Source organism: Peromyscus maniculatus, chromosome 1 (assembly GCF_049852395.1).
Source record: "Peromyscus maniculatus bairdii isolate BWxNUB_F1_BW_parent chromosome 1, HU_Pman_BW_mat_3.1, whole genome shotgun sequence".
Lineage (NCBI taxonomy): Eukaryota > Metazoa > Chordata > Mammalia > Rodentia > Cricetidae > Peromyscus > Peromyscus maniculatus.
The window spans coordinates 85,650,392-85,676,102 of NC_134852.1; the positions used below are offsets into that span (position 1 = coordinate 85,650,392).

General features: G+C 48.3%; 1 protein-coding gene across 2 annotated transcripts in view; it reads right to left on the reverse strand.

Moving 5' to 3' along the window:
- Slco3a1 (solute carrier organic anion transporter family member 3A1) overlaps window positions 1–25,711 on the reverse strand; it is a 291,115-nt gene that overhangs the window by 59,337 nt on the left and 206,067 nt on the right. For both annotated transcript variants that reach the window (XM_006990953.4, XM_006990952.4), the window contains exons 3-4: window positions 21,053–21,151; window positions 8,210–8,473 (exon numbers count right to left, since the gene is read on the reverse strand). In XM_006990953.4, the coding sequence (XP_006991015.2) occupies window positions 8,210–8,473; window positions 21,053–21,151 (363 nt within the window). The remainder of the gene's footprint in view (window positions 1–8,209; window positions 8,474–21,052; window positions 21,152–25,711) is intronic.

Below are 25,711 nucleotides of genomic sequence, written 5' to 3' on the forward strand. Positions count from 1 at the left end.
CCCTCTGGGGGATGCTACCTTCCAGTTATTTCCTTTTGCTTATTCATTCATCACAATCTGGCACACAAACCATGCCCGGCATCATGCTGGGTACCCTCTTCTGTCTGGCTCAGTGGCTTTGCTGAACTAGCCAAGAAGAGAACATCCCATTAAAGGGCACTCCAGTGCTGGTTCCCAGCAGGCACTCCATGATAAGAACACTGCGAACTCACTGAGCAGTCTGGTCCCTGGGGAATCATCACCAAACTCCTGTGACACAGCAGGATGTGAGGAACAGCCTGGTTCAGGACTGCCAGTGTTTGGAAAGACAGATTGCTTCGTTCACCATGGAAGCAAGAATGTAGATTTTCAGTCTATCTACTACAGGATAAGGGGAGACGGATCATATCATACAAAGCATTCAGCAGGCAGTGTGAGCATGCTCAGAGAACCAGGCCCCTCACAAACACACTTGAATGAAAGGTGCAGGGGCCCCAACAAGAAACATGTACCAGAAGCCAATTGCTGAGCTGAAAAGGGATGGAAGAAGCCAGGGCTGGGGAGGGGTCCAGCAGACCCTTCCTGACAGGGGTGGGTCACTTGTGGGCTTGTGGCAGCCCATAGACATGTGCAACTCTTATCATGTGTTCACAGGTGGGACATATGGAAGACAAAGCCTGGGTGGGTTGGGGTGGAGGTGGCCAGGATGCTTCAGGAAAACAAAACTGTGTCGGGCCTGGTAACGCCCCTTCCGGGATCCCTTCATTCCTCCCCTAACCACACGACAGAATGTAGTACCAGGGTGTCAACAAAAATGGAAGCGTCTCTACCTTCATGGAGGTTCAAAGGAAGGCATCTGTCACCCATCCAAAAGTAAAAGGAAGCCATGCCAGGGAAGGGGTCCCTCCAGGAAGTCAAGGAGCTGTGCTTCAGAAATGAAAGGAAGCTGATGTCCAAGATGGGGTGTGACTTCCAGAGAAGGGCACTGGAAGCATTTTGGAGGTGGGCAGGGGCCTGCGGAGTGCTTCTAAGGAGACTGGGAGACTGACGTGGCAGGACAAGGCGGGTGTGAACAGGGAGCCACAGCTGGCTTTGCCATTGTCCCCTGAAGCAGCATGACTACAGTGTCCATATGACTACAGTGACCAGAAGGAGGAAAGGTTCACTCTGGCTCACAGTCTGGGGGTACCATTAGCCACAGCAGGGAAGGAGCTCACTATAGGCATGTGAGGCAATGGGCTGGTCACACCGTTTCCACGGTGAAGAAGCAGAAAGGATACATCTTTTCATTTACTCTGGGACTGAGCTCCTGGGATGGAACTGCCTACATCCAGGGGACAGGTCTTCCTTTCCAGAAGAGCCTTAAAGACACACCCAGAGGCCTGGGCTGGTGGTGCATGATATTAATAGCAACACTCAGATGGCAGAGGCTGGCAGATCTCTGATCTCTGTGAGTTCAAGGCCAGCCTGGTCTACATAGCAAGTTCCAGGACAGCCAGTGCTATTCAGAGAAACCCTGTCTCAAACAAAAAAAGACACCCCTCTCCTCGCCTAGAGGTGTATTTCAGAGACAACTCTAAATGGCACCAAGCTGTCAATGAAGATGAAGGGTGAGTTTAGGTGAGGAGGGTGCCCTGGGTGGACAGCAGCTGGGGAGACTGAGGGCAGAATCCAGCTGTTGAGATTTGGCAGAGAAGGGCCACTGAGCACAGTACTGGGCTGGGCCGGGCCAGGGTGAGGTATCAAGGCAGAGCTGTGCTCCTCTCACAGGGGGGGCTCCACTAGAGAAAGCGCACAGGGCTCAGCTGTGGACATTGAGAGGCCACTCGTCTGTCGGTGGGTGAAGGGCTGAGACAAGAGTGCTCAGCTTCTGACCGGCCCCTCTCAGAGATCAAAGTCAGGACTTGCCCTGAGCATTCTGAGGATTCTGAGCCTTGACATAGGCAGTTGCAATGATCCCAGCAGGTCAGGACCTGCCGGTGCCAGCAGGGAGCAGGAGCTTCTTCCCGGCTCAGCAGCAGCCCCATCGGAAGATCCATTGTTTTCGGGGACATCTGTGTGGCTGCAGGAGACAGTTTTAGCACACACTGCTGAAAGGTCACTTGGCACCTGGTGATGCCACTTGTTTTTTTAAGAGTCTGCTCAGTCAAAGAGGCAGCACTGTATCAGGCTTAAGGAGACAGGCATTGTTTTCTTCACATTGATTCAAGTGTCATTCTTTTCCAACCCTAAGTTTGAGTTCCATACCTGTCCAACAGTACCAATGGCTCATAGGGCTGGAGAGTCAATGGGATAATGGATGAACAGTTTTGTTGTTGCTGTTGTTTTGTGTGTGTGTGTGTGTGTGTGTGTGTGTGTGTGTGCGCGTGCGCGTGCGCGTGCGCGCGCGCACACACACACATGTGTGGGCGTGCAGGAACCTCTGTAGAGGCCAGAAGTCGATGCCCAGTGTCTTTCTCTGTTGCTCTCCATCCTATCTTTTGAGATAGAGTCTCTCACTGAGTCCGTAGCCTGCCGATTCAGCCGGACTGCCTGAGAGCCTCATGGATCTGCTGTCTCTGCTTCCCAGTTACAGGTGTGTGCCACTGTGCCTGGCGTTTTACATGGATGCTGGAGATCTGAACTCAGGTCCTTAGGCTCATGCAGCAAGCACTTTACTGAGTCATACTCCCAGCCCACCCACGCGTGTGCACACACGCATGCACACGCTCATACACTCACGCCGTGTTCATTTGTTTCTTCATTCATTAAAGTGGCACCACTTCATGCCAGGCACCGCCTCACACTCTAAGTGAGCAGATGACTGAGAGCTTTGTTCTGGAGGAGATGCAGAGCACCCTCTTGGGTGGACCAGACTACAATGGTCATGTAGTAGTAGTAGGCGCTTTGCAGAGGCCAAGTGGACGACAGGGCAATATAGCTGACCTTGTCCTGAACACAATGGGGCATGCACATAGAAGGGCAGGGTGCGTGCGTGCATGCGTGCATGCGTGCGTGTGTATGCACATGTGGCATGTGTGCACCCAAAAAAGGGTGCTTGCTTTCTGAGGAGGGAAGGACAGAGACAGCCCAATGGTGAATCAAGGGAGGAAGGATATTGCAGGCAGAAAGGAAAGAGGGGGTGTTCCTGATGTCCTGCACAAATCACACAAAGCACGCAGATGAAGGAGACAGATCACTTCACTGGGGGTCCAGATCCTGTCCATCAAGGCTTCCCAGCATATATCAGAGACAGCTTCAAAATGAAATAAAAACTATAGAAGTGACATTGAATGTAGTAACTGGAGGCACCACATGTCTATTATAGAAACATGCCTATGCCTATCACAAAACTGTGGGTGTGAGGTTTAACATGCCAGTGATGATAACATTGAGTGCTGATTGTATAAAAATGACTGATTTTACTTATTTTAATTATTTATGTATTGTGTGTGTGTGTGTGTGTGTGTGTGTGTGTGTGTGTGTGTGTGTGTGTCCATGTCCCCACACACACATGCACAAGCAAGCAGGCCATTGCATGGATGTGGAGGTCAGAGGACGGCGTGAAGGAATCAGTTCTTTTTGTTGACCACATGAGTTCTGGGGCTCAAACTGATGTAGTCAGGCTTGGCAGCAAGCATCTTTACCCAATCAGCCACCCCAATGGCCCTGGATTATTTATTACGCTCTCCCTGAGCTGTTCTCCCCTCCAGAGAGCCTTTCATAAATTCCGCACACACTGTACAGCCGCTGGGTCCGAGAGGGTCATGCCTCGTGCCAATATATAACCTATTGGCATCGAAGGAGAGAGAAGAGGGTACCCGGCACTAGGATGAAGGTGTTGGAGGGGGCACCTCAAATCTGAGGTCATCAGGGCAGAAGCACCTCAGGGCCAAGGCTTAGAAGCAAAGAGATCTGGTGGCCTGTTGAGATCTAAATTTGTGCCTGGGTTTGGCAGCCTCCCACCTGGGGGCAGGGAGGGCGACATCACAGCTTAATAAACCCATGGTTTGTCTGCCATCTGCTTTATCGTAATGCTTACGTGATTGTTGCCACAAGCTGGGGACTTCCAGTCTACCCTGAAACCAGCTTCCACGCTTTCCGTCGCTCATCTTCTGCAGAGAGTTACAAACTCAGCCGATGGCTGCCTTTGTGGGCAACAGACCTTCACAGACTGTTCTTTTTCACAGGGAAGCATGTCCCTTGAAAACTGAACCACAGACCTAAACTCCCATTATCGTGATAGGGTAAGGACCCTGTAAATGGTGATAAATAGAAATACCAACTGGAGACAGTCGCTGAAGGTGAAACCAGATCCCCATGCTAAAGCCAAGCAGAGATAAATGTCGTGACCAAGGTGGCACAGCAGGGCAGTGGCTGAGCCGAACTGGAGCTCAGGATGTCCCACTCCAGACAGGCTATTCTGTATCATTCTCAGAAACCTGGGAAGGATGCATGGTGGGGTTGAAGGGATGCTCTAGACAGATTTTCTGAGCTTGGCTTGGGACTCAAATAGATTATGCAAGAAGAAAAGCCTTTGTAAGCTCCCAAGAGATACATGAGAAATGGCCATTAAGATTCTGAGATGTAGGCCGGGCAGTGGTGGCGCACGCCTTTAATCCCAGCACTCGGGAGGCAGAGCCAGGCGGATCTCTGTGAGTTCGAGGCCAGCCTGGACTACCAAGTGAGTTCCAGGAAAAGGTGCAAAGCTACACAGAGAAACCGTGTCTCGAAAAACCAAAAAAAAAAAAGATTCTGAGATATGCTGGGCAGTGGTGGCACACGCCTTTAGGAGGCAGAGCCAGTCAGATCTCTGTGAGTTCCAGGCCAGCCTGGTCTACAGAGCAAGATCCAGGACAAGCACCAAAACTACAGAGAAATCCTGTCTCAAAAAACAAAACAAAAAAACCCAAAATACCAAACAAACAAAAACAAAAACAAAAAACAAAAAAGATTCTGAGATGCCGTGGCCCTACCACAGCCACGGTCTGTGTTGATGTCCAGAGCTCCTGCTACTGAAGGCTGTGTGGATGCCCAGGGTCTGGGCTGTCACCTGAGATCATGTGGGTATTTGAGAGCCACACTGCCATTGAGGTCATACTGATCTGAGTGGCCTGTGCTGCCATCCAGGACCATGGTGACTTTTGGGCCCAAACTGTTGCTGAGGGCCAGCCATATCTGGGTCCATGGTCCTGCTGTAGCTGGGGTCGGTATTAATATCCACGGCCCAGACATGTGTGTGCTGAAATTCCAGGGCCATGGTGAGCTGGCCCCATCCTTTGTGGGCCCTGGGAGATCTGGCCCTGTCCCTCAAGGGCCACTGCAGCAGGAGAGCTAGTCCCACCCCTCATGGGAGAGCTGGCCCAGTCTTCATCATGGTTTTGGGAGAGCTGACCCCAATGGTGTGAGTGCAGGTGAGCGAGCTGGCTCTGTCCCTTGCCTGAAGGGGACAGTCTCAGTGAAGGAGCAGAGTGACCAACTCAGCTACCACCCAGGCCCACATCTAGTGCTTGGGTTGGCCCACCCCAACATCTGCTCCATCTATGACCTGCTGGAGTCTGTGAAGGGACTGGTCCTGCAGAACCAGAGCCGCAGGATCTCCAAGATTCGGGTCAACAACAAGATATCAGAGAAGTTTCAGTGAGGGCCCAGTATTGGTGGTGTACCAGAAGCCAGGGGCCTTGAACCAGACCAACAACTCATTACAATGAACATTTGCAAATAAAGCTGTTTGGACAAAAGGGTACAAACCACAGCTCCCAATGCAACTAAGACGAACGAAGAGATGATGGAGATGAGGGAAAGACAGAGGATCAAAGTGGTTTTTGTTTTTTTGTTTTTAATATATATTTTTTCATTTTCTTTTGGGGGGAGGCACTGCAAAGGTAAAGGACACATATGGAGGGACTGGGAAATGAGTGGGATTGGGGCGTATAATGTGAAATTTCCAAAGACTCATTAAAAATTATGTTTAAAGTAGTTTCTGAGAGGCTTGTATTCCTCTGATATATCTGACAGTGTTCCACTTATTTGTGTTCAATATAAGAAGGAATATAAGAATATCCTGGAGACCACTGGGATGCTGAGATTTTTCTTTTTTATTTTTTTGTGAATCGTATGAAGAGTTAGTGTGGGAACACCAGCAGCACCGAAGGGTACATTTAGTGAACATGTTCCTGTGGCAAAAACATGTTGCTCATGGGGGAAGATAAAGGGTGTGGGCTCTTCTCTGTGGCTAGCACCTGGATGGTTGTTTATTAGCACAATAGTTCATATCACTGAATTCCTTCCTGCTCTTGGGGAAGTCTTCTGGAGACACAGTTTTCCTGCCCTGCTGGAATATCCTCCAGTCCATCCATTAGTGGACCAACTAAGTAGGAACTGCTCATTCTAAATGAAAAATCATTAATCATGGACGTGTGTTCACACAGATACCATGCTTGAACCACTTCTGATCTAGCGAGTTCCAAACTCGTTGACCCAAAGGCATACTTCTCAGCCTAGGCCAATGACTCAGGGCTCATCTTGACTTTGATTTGTCCTCTCTTGTTGCATGCCTCCTCTATTGAACTATCAGTTCTAGGCCACAGGCCACTTTACCATGGCCATGTCCGTAGCTCTTAGCAGGGACTTCCTGAGTGGAGTAGATGAAGCAGGGTGGCTGAACCTTAGCCCATGAACTCTGAAACTGTGACAGCCCATAGCTCAAGACCCAGCTGAGCTCTGCCTTCTACCCTCCTTGGCCTTCTACAGGTCTATCACTCCCTGTGCCACTGGCTGTCTTTGATGGCTTGCGGGTGAGGTCTATAACGGCCTAGCTGGTTCTTTTCTATCTTTGAATACCCAGAGCCAAAAGGGAGTTGTCTACAACTATGGTTTGTGGGAGACAGAACTATCACCTGGACAAAGAAAGATCTGGAAAGGTTGCCACGACTGAGGGTCAGGGTACTCTCTTGCCAAATCTACTCTGATGCCAGCCTGATAGATTATTGTGGGCCTGGGCCTTGGAACTCCAGTCAGCTGTGCTCTTAAGATAACAGCAAGTAGCACTTTCCAACTGGCTGGGGACTTCTGGAATTTACCAGTTTTGAAGGTAGAGGTAATTTACAGCCTTCTTGAGGGGGTGGTCCCAGCTAAGGCAACCCCCAAGAACACACACTAGCTGGACTTCTCACCTACTGCTGCATTCAGAGCTTGAAAAGAGGAATTTTTAGGCCATCAGTTGGCTCACAGCACTTGTAGGTACCGACAGAGAACATGGGACCAGACACGACATCAGGTTATTAAATTAGTGTCTTTTCAGAAATAGCACAGGCTCGTTCGGCTCCTCATGGACTCACCGGTTTGATTAAGTGTCTCTGCAGACAGGGCTTTTGTTCTCAGGACGATGCTGTGATAGAAGAACTGTGCACCGTCTTAAACTTGGGGAAGCATGGCGGGGAGAAGGGAGCAAGCTGACAGCCAGTGCGGAGTGAGACAGTGAAGGACCATGGGGTCTGTCAGAGCCTGGGATTATCAGGCACATGCCACAGATGCCCCTCATCCTACAGGTGCTCACCTTGACTTTGATTTCACCTCTGGGCAATGCCGAGTGGTGCCGCGGAATGTGGCCCACGTGGCTGCGCAAGGCTGGTTTCCAAGGGGTGACTGTCCACCCACTGTCCTTCCATGGCGGCTTCTCTGAGAGGAGGTACATCAGCCTACCTCATGCCCAGGCACCTGCAGGTACCTGCAGCCAACCGCTCATGTGTAAACCCCACGTGAAGCTCCGTGTGTGTGTGTGTGTGTGTGTGTGTGTGTGTGTGTGTGTGTGTGTGTGTGTAATAAGCATAGAGCAGCCTGAGGCTGCTGGGCTATATTCCACCTCACTGTTATCTTCTCTGCTTTTAAGGGACCCTGCCAAAGATGGAAACAACCCAGAAAATACCTGTCTGGACTGACATCGTTATCTGCACGTTGCCATTTTGTCAGAAACGCTGCATTCGTTGTTTTTTTATTTCTCTTCTAAAAAGGTGTAGAGCTTTGCCGCACCCCCAAAATGAGACTCTTGTATATTAACCACCAGGGTTTCACCAATAAACGGCGGCCACCTTACTTTTGCATTCATTACGTGTGTCCGGTCATAAGTTCATTACAAGGTTTGTGTGGCCAATTATGTAAAACTCTGAAATCCCCCAGTGGCCACCCTTTGCCTCACCCCATCACCAAATCCCCATTGTTCTGACCACCCAGTTCAGTTCTGGCCACTCACCTCTCAGCTGTTGGAAACAGGAGGCACTGCTGTCTGGCTCCAGGGGGTGTCTCAGGACCCCATTGCTGGGCTTGGGCCTCTCATATTCTCTTTCAGGGAGCATGGCCTGCTCACTCTCCATGGCGGGGTCTGAGTGTGGGGGCAGGGACTGTGGGAACCCAAACATCAAGAGGGACGAGAAGAAGAGCAAGGCACCGCAGAGCAGAAAGCCGCCCCACCAGGCTCCAATCCAGCGCGGGTCGTCTGGAGTGATGTCCAGGTTACCTGAGAACAGAAAGGACAGTTTAGTGGAGAAGGACAAGTGGGCTGTGGGGACTCTGCTGGAAGAGACACGCCCACTGCATAGAGTTCAAGGGCTGGAGCCATGGACGGGGTGGGGGTGGGGCTCTGGGCTGGGAAACTGTCTGTTCCATGTCAGTTTCTCCCATCAGTGGGGACCGAGCATGTTTCCCCCTTAATTTCCTTGTCTGTTCTGTGCTTATAATCTGTCTAAACAAAAACAGTGAGGAGCCAGACAGCCGAGGCAGGCTGGAATTGACTCATCTCGCTGCATTGCCAAGCTGAGTTCACAAAAACACAAGCAAATATTCACTATCCAAGGGTAGACTGTCACTAGGTGTACGCTCTCTCACCTGAAACGGTTTGTCTGAAATTTCATCCCATCCCTCACAGCACGGAGGAAGTCAGTCAGGTTCATAACTAAAAGGGGTAGGTGCAGAATGCAATTCAAGGAAATGGATGCCCAGGATGCTTGGATTAAAAATCTTGCCCTTCTGGAGACTTTCTGATTGCTATGCCTCAGCTTACTAATCTGCAAACATCGATGATGACAGCTCCTACCTTGCAGAGTCATTAGTAAGGTCCAGAAAACCACACCAGACATGTGTTCGCATACTTGGCGATGCCAATTTGTCATTTATGGTGGGGCCCTTTGTCCCCAAGATTCTACTGGGTAGGCTGACTCAAGTCCTGAGAGTGGCCCTTGGCTTGGCCCCAGCCCTCCACCAGAAAGCTCTGGCACAGCTCCAGTGCTCAAAGGCACCATGTATATTTCGAGCAGTTTGGCTGCGTGGATCGGGTGGCTTGGTACCAACACTTCTTTGATTTGTCAACAGAAGTCCTGGGAGAGGAACGGGAACTGCAGCTTATTCCCTGGTGTTCACTCTGCTCTTTACAGCTGCCCTGCAAAGAGGTATGTCCAGGTGGGCTCCCTAGAAATGTCTTTTTGATGCTCAACCATGCTTCCAGAACCCAAAAGGAGATTCTTGGGGGCCTGGGCAATAGTAGGTGAGGCAAGAAAAATAGGGCTGCAGGCTGGGACCAGATGGATGGGCAGCTGGGGGAAGAGTGATGATTGCAGGCACCAGATGAGCATTTTGCCATCTGTAAAGTGCCCCCGCTCCAAGCCTCTTAATGACAACACCAGCTATCATTTTCCCAGGGTTTCCTTTGCAGCAGGAGTCACACACAGCACTCCTCGTTGTTTCAGTGAATTTTCCCTATAAGCCTAGAAAAGAGGGTCTTGTATCCTCTCCATTTGGTGTGGAAACTGAGGCTTAGAAAGCCTAGGTTCTTTGCTCATGTTCCCAAGCGCAGCTTGGAACACAGAGGTCTTCACACAAAGGCCCCCATACTCCGGAGGGTACCACTCTTTCGATTTCTTTTTAGTCATCCTTAGTCACCTGGTCTTTGTGATCCCTGGAGAAGCTGGGTGAACATTAGATTCCTGTATTCTGTGCAACGGGTCCATGGCTACCAATTGCTCTGGTTATGTGCGAATTGGCTTTGGGATGCTCAGTGGCCCTCACCACGCTAACATGTACCAGTTGCTTTCGCATATCCATGTGCTGGAGAGGAGAGTGAGTGCTTGAGCTGCAGAGGGCTAGAGTGGTGGTGCTGAATCCCAGCTCTGCAGCTCACCAGCCTTAGCAACCCCCAGCCTTTTCATCATTTGTGAAATAAAGCTGCCACCCCTGGAGGGGTTGTAAGGATGAAAGGTAACACGCAAGAACCCCTTGGCACACGCGGGCTCTCTGGATATGGCAGCTCTTATTATTTTCCCCTTTCTGTTTCTAAGTATATGAATGGGCATTTCCATGTGTGGGTTTTATTTTTAAACAGTATGCCAGGGTACGGGAAATCTCAAGGTGATCCTGGAAGCATCTTCATGCAAATGAGGGGAGAGAAAAGGAAGTACAATCGCCTGGGGTAGCTGAATAGGGCTGTTTTCACTAGTCACTTACTGTGTTTCTTCACCTGCTGCCAAGCAGCGGATGAAAACAAAGAGGAAGGGAGCCGCCACTGTCTACAGGCTCCAGATGTGAGCAAAGACAGAGACATCCTGGCAGTCGTTGGAGGGGAACAAAATCAGGGCTGTGGAGAAAGCCACGGGAAATCAGTGATTCTCTTGGATGTGTGAGAAAACATCCCGGGGAGGTGGGCTGGCACCAGCTACATGAGCTGTCTCTGTCCCCTTCTTCCCTGTGGGCACGCATGTACAAAGCCGACTGTCTGTTCAAGAACTGAAAGTCAGCAAGGAACATGCCACCTGGGTCAAAACCATAGCACACCGGCCGTTTGGGTCAGGCCAGAAGAGGCTCATGTGAAGGTACGTGGAAGGCAGGATTCACAAAACCATGGTTGGCTTTCTGGGGACCCCTCCTCTCTTCATTTTAGTTACTCAGGACATTGTGGCAGGAGAGAGACGGCACACTGAGGGGACACCACTCAGCTTCAGAGTGTGCATGGGGGAGGCTCAGTGACACTCTGACTTAGGAAGACAGAGACAGGCTTGAACTTGTCTCAGAGACTCCTCCACCAGTGTCTCCACCAAACAATAGTGCATTGTATAAATGCACGTGTGCCTAGAGATGCGTCCTGTGTGGGCGCATGAATATACCTGGAGAGGCCGGGGCCAACCTCGGCTATGACTCCTCTGGAACTAGCCACTCTGTATTGTGAGTGAGAATCTCTCATTGACCTGCAGCCCACCATTTTGCCTATGCAGGCTGGTCAGCCAGCTCCAGGGATTTTCTCGTCCTCACCTCTCCAGAGCTGGAGTCACAGCATGCAACGCTTTTGCATGCGGATCTGGGGTTGAACTCATGTCCTCAGACCTGTGGGCCAAGAGCTTTACCAACTGAGCTCTCCCTCAGACTCCTCAAATAATGTTTTTATGAGGAATTTGGGCTACTTAACAGTGGGGGGGCGGGGGGGGGGAACCTCTCGCTACTTGCATGGCAATTGTCAATGCTCAGAAGACATTGTTCTCAAATAGCTGATATTGAGAAAGACTTCTTTGTGTGTGTGCTGGCAAAGAAGCAAATGGCAGATGTCATTAACATCTGGATTTGGACCAGCTCTTCTGGATACAAAGAGTATATGTCCGCGATTTGTGAAGTGTGGCCACATACTAGAGTTTTACAGAGGAAAAAGTGAGCAGGAGAACACACGTCACTTCTGTCTGTGACTATGCATGTGCTGGTGTGTGGTTCCCATGCTTCTTCTCCCTGAGAGGAATACATAAACGGGGCTACAGTGAACACCATGTCCCCATTGACCTGCTTTGGATACTTGGTAGGAACAAGAAATAAACTTCTACCATTCTTAGCCACAGATTTGGGGATATATTTGTTACTGCAGCATGTTCTAGCCTACCCTGACTACTACAAATTGCTTGGGAAGTAGACACCTTTCTCTGTACTGACAGCAGTCTGGGGTCGGGGTGGGGGTAGGGCGTAAGGACAGCAAAAGTGCTGTTTCAGGTAGGAAGTAGGGGCAAAGCTTGAGAACCTATTTATTTTTCTTTCTGTTTCCGGTTTCCCGTATTGACTTTAAAATCTTAGGCTGTTGTTTGAAGGTGGCTGTTTGCAAGATGTCCAGAACAAACGGGAAAGTGCCAATCTGTCTCATTTACCCAGATACATCAATACAGCAATGAAACAGGAGGGATGATGGAAGCTGTGGATCAGAACAGAGTGGGGGCGGGATCTCAGGCTCAGGGGACTGGAGGGCTGAGGTGCGACATGGGGGGGGGGGGGAGCAGGGTAGACGGAGAAAGCTCTCTGCTGCCTCTTGTCTGCCCTCCGTCCCTCCAGGAGCTGGGAAGACACAGATTTCATTCTCAGGCTGGTTCAGTCACTCAGAAGGGCGAGGCTTTGGAAAAAGCTGAAACCACAGCTCTGTCTGCTAGCTGTGCCTGTACGGGATATGTCCATCATGAGACGGGCACAGTTGGGGACTCTCATTGCAAGTGTCCCTCTTTAGAAGACCCATTTGTTTTATTTGTGTGTGTGGTTTCGTATGCTTTGTGTGCATGTGTGTTTTATGTGTGTTTTTTTTTTTTTTGCATGGACAGGAAGGTGTGAGTCCATGTGCCCCTGTGGAGGCCAGAACATGATGCTCAGGTGTCTTTCTCTGCTGTTTTTTATTCTTTATTGCCTTGAGGCAGGGTCTCCCTCTCACTGACCTGGAAGCTGGTCACTTTGGCTAGGCTGGCTACCATGCTCTGGGGGGGGGGGTCTGTGTCTCTGCCCTCCACTGCCCTCCACTTCTGCCACTCTGGATACTTGCACAGCCATGCCTCGCTTCTTCACATGGGTGCTGGGGATTCGAACCCAAGTCCTTAAGCTCACAAAGAAAGCCTACTACCCAACATGCCATCTCTCCAGCCCCCATGTCCACTTCTCTAAGTGTTTTATTTTGGAATCTGGCTGCTGGGCCACTTTGATTGTTTTCTAGGTCCGTTGAACAAAGTGAGCAAGCTGCTAACAGCTGTTTGTCACCTCTGCAAAGAGCAAGTGACTACAAGGGGCCTATCAGGACTTCGTCCCCATTTCCAAGGTAGGAAATCGGGAGGAACAGGAAGAAGCCAGCATCCAACTCATTAACAGGCCTACCCATGAGACCGTGAGAAGAGTGGGTCAAAGCAAATTGGGGACAGTCACTTCTTTCTCTTGGGCCATGCGGGTGTGTGAGGGCCATTATGGCCCCCGAGGCATTTTTAGGTTCACGGACCTATTTGCTTAACCTACGTAATCAGACTCTTGCTATGGGACTCGGGAATTCCAAGAGGATCATTAAGTTACAAACCCAATTAGAAAGTGGAGGCAGGGAGGGTGTGGAACACTGCAGATCCCAGCCATCCAGCTCACCGGTCCAAATGGGAGGGATGCGGCTGCAAAGCTAGTCCTCTCACGAGGCAGAGCAGGAGCTCAGCGGGTGACCTTTCCCCACCAGCACACAGGCTAAGGCATCTTGTGGCAGCTACGGACACCATGCAGCTGTCTGCAGGGCCAACTGATACTGATGCGCGCATTCCTTCCAACAAGTGTCTGATAAGGTAGGTTAAGCCAATCGGAGTGCTGGGGAGGTTAGACCCACCCGGGGAGGTGTCTATGGATGGGAGGGGCAGCCTTCTGGTTAAGTTTAGGTTTCAAGGAGACCAGTTGCTAGGCTGAAAGGAAGAGCTGGGAGTCGGGGCTGCAAACATGCCGGATCCCTCAGTAACTGCAGACTGCTAGAGGACCTCTCGGGCACCACACTGTATCTCACCTTCATGGCAGGCATCCCATGTGGTGGACATTGTCTGGGCACTCTGCATGGTTCTCTTGCACTAGCCACACACAGGCTCAAGAGGAAGGATGGCTGCCCTAGGATCACAGAACTCAAGGAGAGTGTTGTTTTAGTTAGGGTTTCTATTGCTGCAATGAAACACCATGACCAAAAACCAAGTTGGGGGAGGAAAGGGTTTATTTGGCTTACACTTCAGCCTTGCTGAAGGAAGTCAGCACAGGAACTCAAAACAGGGCAGGATCCCGGAGGCAGGAGCTGATGCAGAGGCCATGGAGGGGAGCTGCTTACTGGCTTCTGTCCCATGGCTTGCTCAGCCTACCTTCTTATAGAACCCAGGACCACCTGCCCGGGAATGGCATTACCCACCATGGGCTGGGCCTTCCCCTACTGATCACTGAATGAGAAAATGCCTTACAGCTGGGTCTCATGGAGGCATTTCCTCCACGGAGGCACTATCCTCTGATGACTCTAGCTTGTGTCGAGTTGATACACACAAAGCCAGCCAGTACAAGTGTGGTCTGGTATCTTACTCTGTAGACCAGGCTGGCCTTGAACTCCTAGAGATCTGGTTACCTGTGTTTCTCAAGTGCTGGCATTAATGCATGTGCCACACTGCCCGAGGGGTCTGGAATCTTGTCCACTACAAACACCTCATCAAACAGAAGCTAGACTCCCAAGTTCAGAAGGAGACAGCACATGTGCACCTTTCAGAATGGTTTAATCATGGCAGCTGCTGTTCCTAATCTCCCCATAATAAACCCACACTGCCAATACTAGTCAATGCAATGATTAGGGGTATACCCCGAAACCAAGTCCTTCCTTCAAGGTTCTACTCTCTTTGAATTGTAGCTTGACCAAGATACTATAAAAAAGAAATTCTGAAAGTCTCATCATTTTCCTCCAGCACTCACAGGAAGAATCTATTTGCTTTAAGAAGGACGGATAGAGCCACATGGGATCAGACACAGATGAAAAGCAACAGCCTGTGAGTCCCGTGCCTAAGCCGGGCCAGATGAGCCTCTGGGCCAGCTGTCTGCCCCCACCTGCTCTAGGGGATCTTCTCCTAGACTGCTGGCTCCTTCCTACAAGCAACCTGCTCCCTTACAAGCAACCTGCTCCCCTGCACCTGCAGCTGCGCTCACCCACAGGTCGCTGTAGTCCACTTTTCCTCGCAGTGCATCTTTGGCCACTGCCAGGTCAGGGGAAAGGACATGTCTCCTCCATCTGTTCCACAACACAGGCCTTCCATGGGTGCCTTTGCCACCTCCACACAAACTCCAGGCCAGCCATTGCCTTCCCTGCCCTCTCCCCAACGCCAGATTTCAGAGATTCCTGTGTGGCTATGTGTACAGGTATTCATGTAGACTGTAACATTCCTGTATCTACGGTGAGCAGCCCTAAAGAAGAGCTATTTCAGGAGGTGAGGACAAGATGGTGGTGGTGGTGAGGCTTAAAGGACAGAGCATTCCTGCCTCAAAACACAGCCCCAATGCACCTAAACATGATAGGGTTCGGCCACAAGATCGAAAACAATAAAAATTGCTTGGAAAGGAGATTTTTTTTTTTCCCCCCCTGGCTGACTCCCTGAAAGAATTAGAGATGCTCTTCTTCCCTCTAGTGGTCAGAATCAGCATTGTCCTTCAGGGATCCCCAGGAAGAAGCAGACATCCCCCTTAGCAACAGTTCCCTGTCACCTGTGCCCAGGAAGGTGGCCAACAGTAATATGCCTATACTGTAAAAATAGTGTCCATCTGAGGTATGTATGGGAGACATCAATGCCAACAAGCCTAGAAGTGTGGAGGAGGCCGCCTTACTTCTCACAGGGCTTAGGAGAGCAAGCAGAGATGATGAGAACAATAAGGGGTCTACCTTGGAAAGTGGGGGGGGGTATGGGAACACAGGCTAAGTGCTCCCAGATACCACCCTACCCACGGTTACTCCAGGCACTGAGCCAGGAGGCTCTTTCATGGAGTCTGTGGGAGAGGGGATCATGAATGGGAAAGATCTGCCGAGTGGCTCAGGAGACTTGGGTTTGGTGGGGTTCTTCCCCTTCTCAGTCTGAGATGCAGGCTCCTCATTAACATAGTGAAAGGTCTGAAATGGGAGCATTCCCCTCCAAACCTCTTGCTGCCCTGGATTTTGCTGCCTTTTAGTACAGTGGAAGCTAACTTTTCTGTCTGGATGAGATGGCAGCTGACTTTTCATATAGTGTGCCCCTTACCAGTCCATCCTTGCTCTCTAGGAGTGGGCTTCTAAGGGCCAGGCTCCTGGAAAACAGGAGCATCTAATCCCTTCTTGAACAGGCCTAGTGCTTGACAGGAATAAATAAAGAAGGCCGTATCTGATTTTATTTTCTCCTTGAAAATTGGTAACATCATTAACGACAAGTAAATATATCAGTGGGATTAATGGAGTGAATCACAGAGCAACTTGATTGGATTTAAGACCACATTATTTCTTTGGGGTGAATTAGTAAATTTAGCACTGTCAAGAGATGATGGATTGGGAACCCGGGGACTGAGAGTTCTTATTGATCCTGAGAACAGATCAGCTCAAGAGGCAGCTACAATAGCTCCCACCCTCCGCCTACAGAGAGAGAAAGGAGATGTGGCTTTATTACTGATGGAACTATGCAGAAATCCTGTGTTCTCTTTCAGACGATGGCTGCGATACTTGTGAATACATGGGTCGGGCAGATCTGGGGTAATGCCCCTGTGGTGGTTTAAATCAATTGGCTCCCGGAGGCCCACAGGGAGTGGCACTATTAGGAGCTGTGGCTTTGTTGGGGTAGGTGTGGTTTTGTTGGGGTAAGTGTGTCACTAAGGGCTGGGCTTTGAGGTCTCAGAAGCTCAAGCCAGGTCTACTGGCTCACTGTCTCTTCCTGCTGTCTGCAGATCCAGATGTAGAACTCTCAGCTACCTCTCCAGCACCATGTCTCCTGCACACAACCATACTTCCCACCATGATGATAATGGACTAAAGCTCTGAACTGTAAGCCAGGCCCAAATAAATGTCTTTCTTTATAAGAGCTGCCACAGTCATGGTGTCTCTTCACAGTAACAGAAACTCCAACTAAGACAACCCCCCAAATCCCTGCCTCCACCTAGAATTCATATTCTTGTATAAGAATCCTCCTGCTTAAGTGTGGGCCTGTGTGATCGGCAGCTGTTTTCTAGCAAAGAGTGATGGAGACATAACATGATGTCACCCGCAAGACTAGTTTACAAAATACGGTGGCTCCTTCACAGACTTGGAAAAAAAAATACTCAACTTCATATGGAAAAACAAAAGACCCAGGATAGCTAAAAGAATCCTGTATAATAAAGCAACCTCTGGAGGCATCACCATCCCTGACCTCAAGCTCTACTATAGAGCTATAGTAATAAAAACAGCTTGGTACTGGTATAAAAACCGACATACGGACCAATGGAATCGAATTGAAGACCCTGACATTAATTCATGCACATGTGAACACTTGATTTTTGAGCAAGAAGCCAAAACTATACAATGGAAAAAAGAAAGTATCGTCAACAAATGATGCTGGCATACCTGGATGTCAATATGTAAAAGATTACAAATAGATCCATATCTGTCACCATGGACAAAACTCAAGCCCAAGTGGATCAAAGACCTCAACATAAATCCAGTTACACTAAACTTAATAGAAGAGAAAGTAGGAAGTACTCTTGAACACACTGGCATCGGAGATCACTTCCTAAATATAACTCTAGCAGCACAGACACTGAGCACAACAATTAATAAATGGGACCTCTTGAAACTGAGAAGCTTTTGTAGGGCAAAGGACATGGTCAATAAGACAAAAAGATAGCCTACGAATGGGAAAAGATCTTCACCAACCCCACATCTGACATAGGACTGATCTCCACAGTATATAAAGAACTCAAGAAACTAGACATCAAAATACTGAACAATCCAATTCAAAAATGGGCTAAAGAGCTAAACAGAGAATTCATAAAACAAGAATCACAAATGGCTGAAAGACATTTAAAGAAATGCTCAACATCCTTAATCATCAGAGAAATGCAAATCAAAACGACTCTGAGATACCACCTTATACCTGTCAGAATGGCTATGATAAAAAACACTAATAACAGTCTATGTTGGAGAGGATGCGGAGCAAAGGGAACACTTCTCCACTGTTGGTGGGAGTGCAAACTTGTACCACTATTGTGGAAATCAGTATGGTGGCTTCTCAGAAAACTGGGAATCAAACTACCTTAAGACGCAGCCATACTACTCGGGCATATACCCAAGGAATTTTCAGTCATACCACAAAGAAACATGCTCAACTATGTTCATAGCAGCATTATTTGTAATAGCCAGAACCTGGAAACAATCTAGATGCCCGTCAACTGAAGAATGGATTAAGAAAATGTGGTACATATTCACAATGGAGTACTACTCAGCAGAGAAAAACAATGACATCATGAAATTTGTAGGCAAATGGATGGAACTAGAAAAAAATCATCCTGAGTGAGGTAACCCAAACCCAGAAGGACAAACATTGTATGTACTCACTCATAAGTGGATTCTAGGTATAAAGCAAAGAACAATGAGACTGCAACCCACAGAATCATGGAGGCTTTATAGCAGGGGGGACCCTAGGATGACTGTGGCTTATAATAAGTTTTGGTTTTACTCAATTACTGAGCAAGCCTCAATGAAACATTTCACTATTAAGATAAGAATTTATACTGTATCAAGCTGATAACAGAAAAATAAATAAATTAAAAAAGAAGTGTCCATCATGAGTCACTCTACACGTGGTGCCATTGCGATGGACTTGCTTTGGTGAGAAATAAGGATAGGACAGTGAGCATCACTTCTCATCACAGGCATTAGGGACCAACATATACCTTGTAAGGCTGTTGGCTTCCTGCCTGGAGACTATAAACACTGGAATCAGGATAAAAATTTGTGGGCCTGGGTCCCAGAGTGACCATGGTTAGCAAACCCTTTCCAACCCCACTCTGATTTGAACAGGTTATCTACACAATTTTTAGCACATCCAGTCACTTAAATTTGAGGACTATTTGTCACCACAACAGTCACGATGGTCAATGGCCACTGCTAACTTGATGGGATGTACCTGGAAGACCAGCCTTTGGGAATGCCTGTGAGGGGTTATCTAGACTGGGTTAACTGAGGTGGGACAATCCACCCATGGTGGGTAACAGCAGCATTCCCATGGTTGGGGTTCTGGCATGAATTGAAAAGGATGAATTTGTGATGCTTTTCTTCCCTCTAGTGGTAGCAGGGAGCAACAGCCCTCAAGAACCTTTAGAGGTTGGCTGAAGAAAATGAGATCCATTTTCAGGCTTATTCAGCTGTAAAGGATAACAAAACACAGCAAATGGACAGATCTGGAAATAATCATCGTGAGTAAGGTAACTCAAGCCCAATAAGACAAATGCTATGTTCTTTCTCCTTTGTAGGTTCTAGATTTGAAAGCTTAGATTATGTGTGTTTAAACTAGAGTACCCATAGAAGTCTGAAAACCAGAAAGGGGCTCTGGGAAGATCTCAAGGCGTGAAACGTAATTTGATGGACATGACAAGGCTGTTGTACACATGATCTCAATGGCCAAGGCTACATACACAACACATGCACAAGATCAAGGCAGACAAAACCACATGATGTTCTGCTCTTAGCTGAGAAGCTACTGGCAACCAATGGAGGCTTGGGAGAAGGAGTAGTTTTCGTCGGGTGTGTGGCCCCTGCAAGGTTACCCATGCTCTAGCAGGTGGTCCTACACTCACACACATACAACAGCATTAGATGGACTCAGTGAGTCAGAAGGGAGAGAGAGTGTGCATGTGAGGAAGGGAGGGGGAAGTGGTGGATGTGGGAGGAGCTAGAGGGAGAGAGAGAACAGGGGGTGGATTTGATTCATACAGATGTTATACAGATGCATGAAGTCTTCAATTAAAAAAAAAAGCCCCCCTACCAAGAGGGCAGAAAACCACCCAAAGCTAAGCATGATGGCTCACTGCTCTCCGCTTCCCAACTACAGCTGCAATGTGGTCAGCAGCCTCCCACTCCCCGCTGCCATGTCTTCCCGACCACAGTGGACTTCTCAGTTATAAATCAAACTAAAGTTTTCCTCTCCCAAGATGCTTCTTGTCAAGTGTTCTACTTTGCCTTTCTGTTGCTGAGATGAAACAGTTATTTATTTTTTTCCTCTTACATTTGGTGACCGTCCATCACTGAGAGAAGTCAGGCCAGAAACTCAAGGTAGGAACCTGGAAGCAGATGGCATGGAAGAATGCTGCTATCTGCTCGCGCCCAGGCCCACACCCAGTAACCTTTCTTACAGGACCCAGGCCAACCTACCTAGGGATGGAACTGCCCACAGTGGGCAGAGCCCTCCTAGATCAGGTAGCCATCAAGAAAGCGTCCCATGGACACACCTCCAATTTGGTGGAGGCAATTTCTCAGTGGAGGTTCCTTCTTCCCAGGTGTGTTAAGTTCACAACCAAGATTAATCATCACGTGAGGTACTTGGTCTCAGCAATGAGACCAGTAACTAAAAAGAACAATATCATTTACCCCGACAGTCACCCAATTTCATTTCAGAATCACAGGTGGGAAGCCCAGGGCATCTGAGAAACATATGCCCTCTTTCTATTAAGAACACAGCAATTTTTGCTTAAGATAGTTTTATTTTTATTTATATTTTGCACATGTCTGTGTAGTATGTGGGTATGCCTGTCTGTGTGTGTGTGTAGTGTGTGTGTATAGTGTGTATATGTATATGTGTATGTAGTGTGTGTGTGTGTGTGTAGTGTGTGTATAGTGTGTTTGTAGTATGTGTGTATAGTGTGTGTGTGTAGTGTGTATATGTATATGTGTGTGTAGTGTGTGTATACACCTTTGGAAGATGGGGCCTTGTGGTAAAAGTTATATTGTGTGGCATGCCTTTGAAGAGGATATGGGAACCCTGGCTTCTTCCTCTCTCTTCCTATCACAGCCACCTTGGAGTAAAAATCTGCCCCACTTTATGCTCTCCATCATCAAGTGGTATCTTACCCAGAAGCCCCCAAACAATATGCCAACCAAACATGGACTCCACAAGCCCTTCTTCATTTTCACTTGACTGTCTCAGGCATGTTTGTCACAGTCACAGAAAGATGAGCAGCACAAGAATATTGCTTAGTGTTTATGGAGTCTTAGAACCCAAGGCTAACTACTCCTTCACGAGAGTGGGAATGTTTGTGCGGTACTTAGCAATAACGATCTGGTCCTTACTTGTGTCGATGAAGACAGCATCCACATAGATTTTGGTACAGAAAGAGCCCAGAATAAATCCACAGGCTGGTCCAAATACCAACATTGTGAACAGGATTCCTGCAAGAAGAAAACAAAAAGTTAGCTTAAAACACAAAAGCCCTTCAAGGAGCAAAATCACCAAAGGTCAAAGAGATGATCTTACATTGGCCAGGTAAGACACCTGGTTATTACAAATGACAATATGAATAGCTAGTCCAGACATCACAGAGGGGATATCAGTGCTTTTCATCTTTGAGAATGCCAGGAGAATACTGCATATCATGCTGGAATTCCACAGGATTCTGTTTTAGATTTTATTGTTGTTTTAAATCATGTGTATACGTGTGGATATATTCATGTGAGTGCTGTGGCCTCAGAGGTGTGGAGGAGGACATTATATCCCCTGGAGCTGGAGTTAGAGGTGGCTGTGAGCCAACTGATTGATGTACATGCTGGGAACACACCTGGACCCTCTGCAAGAGAAGCGAGCGTTGCTAACCACTGAGCCATCTCTCCAGCTCCTCTCCAGGAATTCCAGAGGTGGCTCTAACAAGGTACTCATAGGCCCAATCTCTCTTACCTTTAGAGGACTTTGAGCCACATCAATCAGAAATACTAAAATGATCCAAATCTGGCAGTAAGTAGTTTTCCTACCATTAAGAAATCTGAAGGGGAGGGGTGCTGGGGAGATGGCTCAGTGGGCAGAGCGCCCCAGCATAAATATAAGGACCCACATTTGGATCCTTAGGACTAATGTATACGCCAACCGTGGCAGCCAGCCAGTAATCCCAATATCGGAAGGTCGGGACGTAAAGATCCCCGCAGCTCATTAGTCACCCAACCCAGCTTAGTGGGTGAGATCGAGCTTCAGTGAGACACGGCGCCTCAGAAAAGATGTAGAGCAACCAGGGAAGATGATGTCCCCTGATGCCACCCTCTAGCCTCCACATGCACATATATACATGTGCACAGACACCTGCACATATACATGAACCCCCAACCCCCTTGCACACACACTCAACACACACACACACACACACACACACACACACACACACACACACACACACACACACATATTCACCACAAAAAGAATTTTGAAAGGATTTTTACAACTCTGTTTTTACATTCATTTTAGCTATACCCCCTCCTTCCATCTGGTCTTTCTTTCTTTTTTTTTTTTTTACTAAGATTCTAGGTACTCATTCAAACTCAAGAATTCTTGGGAAGTGAGAAAAATCCAATCCACAAATGATTTTCAAATGCAGCCAAATATTTATAATCTCTAAACACAATAAATATGAAAACCCACGCAAGAGTATGCATCGAGAACAAGTGACTAGACATTGGATAACTTCAGTTTTGCCACCCCCCACTGTGGAATCACGGTCCACGGTTGTTCCGGACTCAAGCCTGTCTGTGGACCTGAGATGATGGCAGGCCTTGGCTGTGTATTTAGTTACCTGGAGACTGTAGTACACAAGCTTTACACAAAACTTTTGGCTCGCTTTTTGGAAAAGCACAGACCATGTCCCTAAACTAAAACTCAAAGGCTATAACTGCTTAATTCAGTTTCAATCTCAGAGACATATTCTGAGCACTGACCACCCCCAGCCACGTGGATAAAGAGGAAAGTGGCAGTCCCTCACGACAGAGGCAGTTCTCAGATGGGGACAGCCAGGAACTCATGCCCAAGTAGATGGTCTGGAACAGTGGGTCCCGGCAGGCCTACCTGGGAATCAGTGTCACGATGGGAACCCAAGCTCACACGCAGGAGGACACATCTGTCTACTGATTGGCTCCCTCAGAGGTGGGGCTCAGAGTACGCAGTTCACTGGGGAGTGTGCCTTGTATAGGTTCATTTTATCCTCTACCATTCTCATTAGCCACTCAGCTTCCGGCTCACCGTGAAGCCAGCAGCTCTGCCTTGCCACGCCCTTCCGCCATGGCAGTCTGCTACAACACAGGCTTAAAATCAATAGAACCAAAGACCGTGGACCAAGACCTCTGAAAAACACGAGCCAAATAAATCCTTTGTCCACCAAGTTGTTTCCCCAGGCACTTCGTCATATCGATGCAAACTGGCTAGCATGCTCACAAAGCTCCTTCCAGGAGCCAAGCACTAACCTCAGGCTTTGAGACTCAGTACCAAACTTCAGACAGTTAAGGACCCTGGTCGTCATGGAGCTCACTGACTTACAGGAGGGGCCTCAAAGAAAACTCCAGAAGCTATAGACCCAAGTTCAAATGTTTCTAAGTATTTGGCAATGGAAATTAGGTCTTTACAAATAGGATCCCAGAGCCCCAGAGCAATCACTTGATTTTGGCCCTGTAGACAGTCAGACAGACACAATGAAAAATAATGTTTTGTATCACAAGAATGGACTGCTAGAAAGAAATTAATCTGTTTCAAAATACCCGAAGGACAGCAACAGACCCCAGATCTCACAGCTATTCATATTTAAGGGCAAGTTTTAAAAGGGAAACATGTTAACTTTGGAAAGGAACAGTGTCTACAGAACCAGCACGCCAGTCCGCTTTGTCACATTGCAGATAGATTATGATAGCCTAACAAAGAATGGTGTGTGTGTGTGTGTGAGGGGGGTGGGGCAGGCAGTGGCAGAGAGAGAAAGAGAGGTACAGGGATGGACTCCAGGGCTGGTGAATGATAGGCTAGTACTCTACCACTGTGGTACCTCCCTAGCCTCTCTGGGAACCAAGTGACTCCTCCTCAGAGAGATATCACAGTAAGTAAACAGCAAGCTGGTTTTGAAAAATTTTCTATGGACAGCCCAATAACATGAAGTGGGAAGGGTCCTCTCACATCAGGAGGCATGAGGTCTCAGATGGAGCAGGACTCTGGATCCTTAGGGAAAGCTGAAGGCATTAGGCACAAGGGTCTCACAGAAAGTTACTTGTGAATTTGTTTCCCCCGGCTCTCCTTTCATCATGGTGTGTGTGTGTGTGTGTGTGTGTGTGTGTGTGCGTGCGTGCGTGCGTGCGTGCGTGTGTGTGTGTGTGTGTGTGTGTGTGTGTGTATGTGTTTTAATTTGGCAAAACTACCTCAAAATGATACCTGGCTCTGTAGCATCCCTGAGAGGAACAGGTGGTCCTGGTCCAGAGGGGAATGGTTTTGCTGGTCTTTTACATTTGTGGCTCACGAGTGCCCTCTGCTGTCTCTCTGGTGTCTATACACCACAGGAAGGGCATGCTGTCGAAGAGCCTGAGAAAGGAAGCCAGGAAACCACCAAGGCAGAGTGGCCTCTGTCTCTGACCCTGTCTAACCCAACCACTTCACAACCCCAGTCCCCTGCAATCTCTTCAATGATTGAAAGAGGAAGTGTGTGCATAGATGCGCTCTCAAACGCTCCGTCCTTTGTCTGCAGCATGCAACCCACAGATCACAAGCAAAGGACCAGAAGCCAGGGCTCCCCATCTAGTTAGCGAACCGCCCAGGTGAGGGGTGAGGACTGGTTAGCCTGGGTTGAAACCCCAGATCTACTATTTTCTATCCTCACAAGAGCTCACTTGCTCCTCTGGTGTTGCCAAGGGCGGTGGATGCGACCCTTGCTTTCTAGTGGTGATATGCCCGGAAAGAGGAAGAGGTCATCAGGAGGGAATGAAGGATGCTGGTGGCGAAGCTGTGACCTCCTTAAATTAGTGGACATCTGCAGTTGACAAACTGGGTGCTGAGGGACCATGAGCCCCGCCCCCTCCCCCCCCCACCCCCCCGAACTCAGAGGATACTATAGAATAACTTTTGGAAAGCAGTTTCATTTATTATTTTATGTGTATGTGTCTGTGCCTAAGTGTATCACATGCATGCAAGTGCCAAAGTAGGTCAGAAGAGGGCATCAGATAACCTGGAACTGCAGTTACAAGTGGAAGTGAGTCACCAGCCATCCTGCATGTTTGGACCCAAACTCAGGTCCTCTTCAAGAGCAGGAGTGCTCTTGACTGCTGAGCCAACTTCCCAGATCTATGGCTTCAGCACCGGCCCACACGTCTCTTTCCTATGATTTTCAACTGTTTCTTTTTGTTTTCAGCATCAAAGATTTATTTTTCTTTCCTTTTTGAAATTACAGTATAGTTACATCATTTCCCTCTTCCCTTTGCTCCCTCCTAACCCTCCCACCATACACCCTTCCTTGATTTCTTTCACATTCATGTCCTCTTTTTAAAAATTGCTAAGTGTGTGTGTCTGTGTGTGTATGAGTCTCTCTGTGTGTCTATCTGTGTATGTGTGTGTGTCTATGTGTGTATGTGTGTGTGTCTGTGTCTCTCTGTGTGTATGACATCCCGTTTTTGAGAACTGAGTTTTCTGTAGCTGCCGAGAAGGAAAGCACCCATGGAAATCAGTTACGGGGAGGAACTGAAGGTAGCAGGGTCTGAACGAATTCTTGGCTCAGAGGAGCCCTGTACCTCCCTAAAGGGACACTCAGCAATTGTTAGAGATCAGGATAACTGAAAGACAACTTTTTTTTCTCTCATTTTCAAACAATTACTATGTTGTTTGGATATACACCACTTAGCAAACAAAACTACTAGTTATTTCTTCCAGACTCAGGGTTCATACGTGTATATACATGAAATGACAAATGAGGGAGGATTAGGAGACAGATGTGAATTTTCTTGATT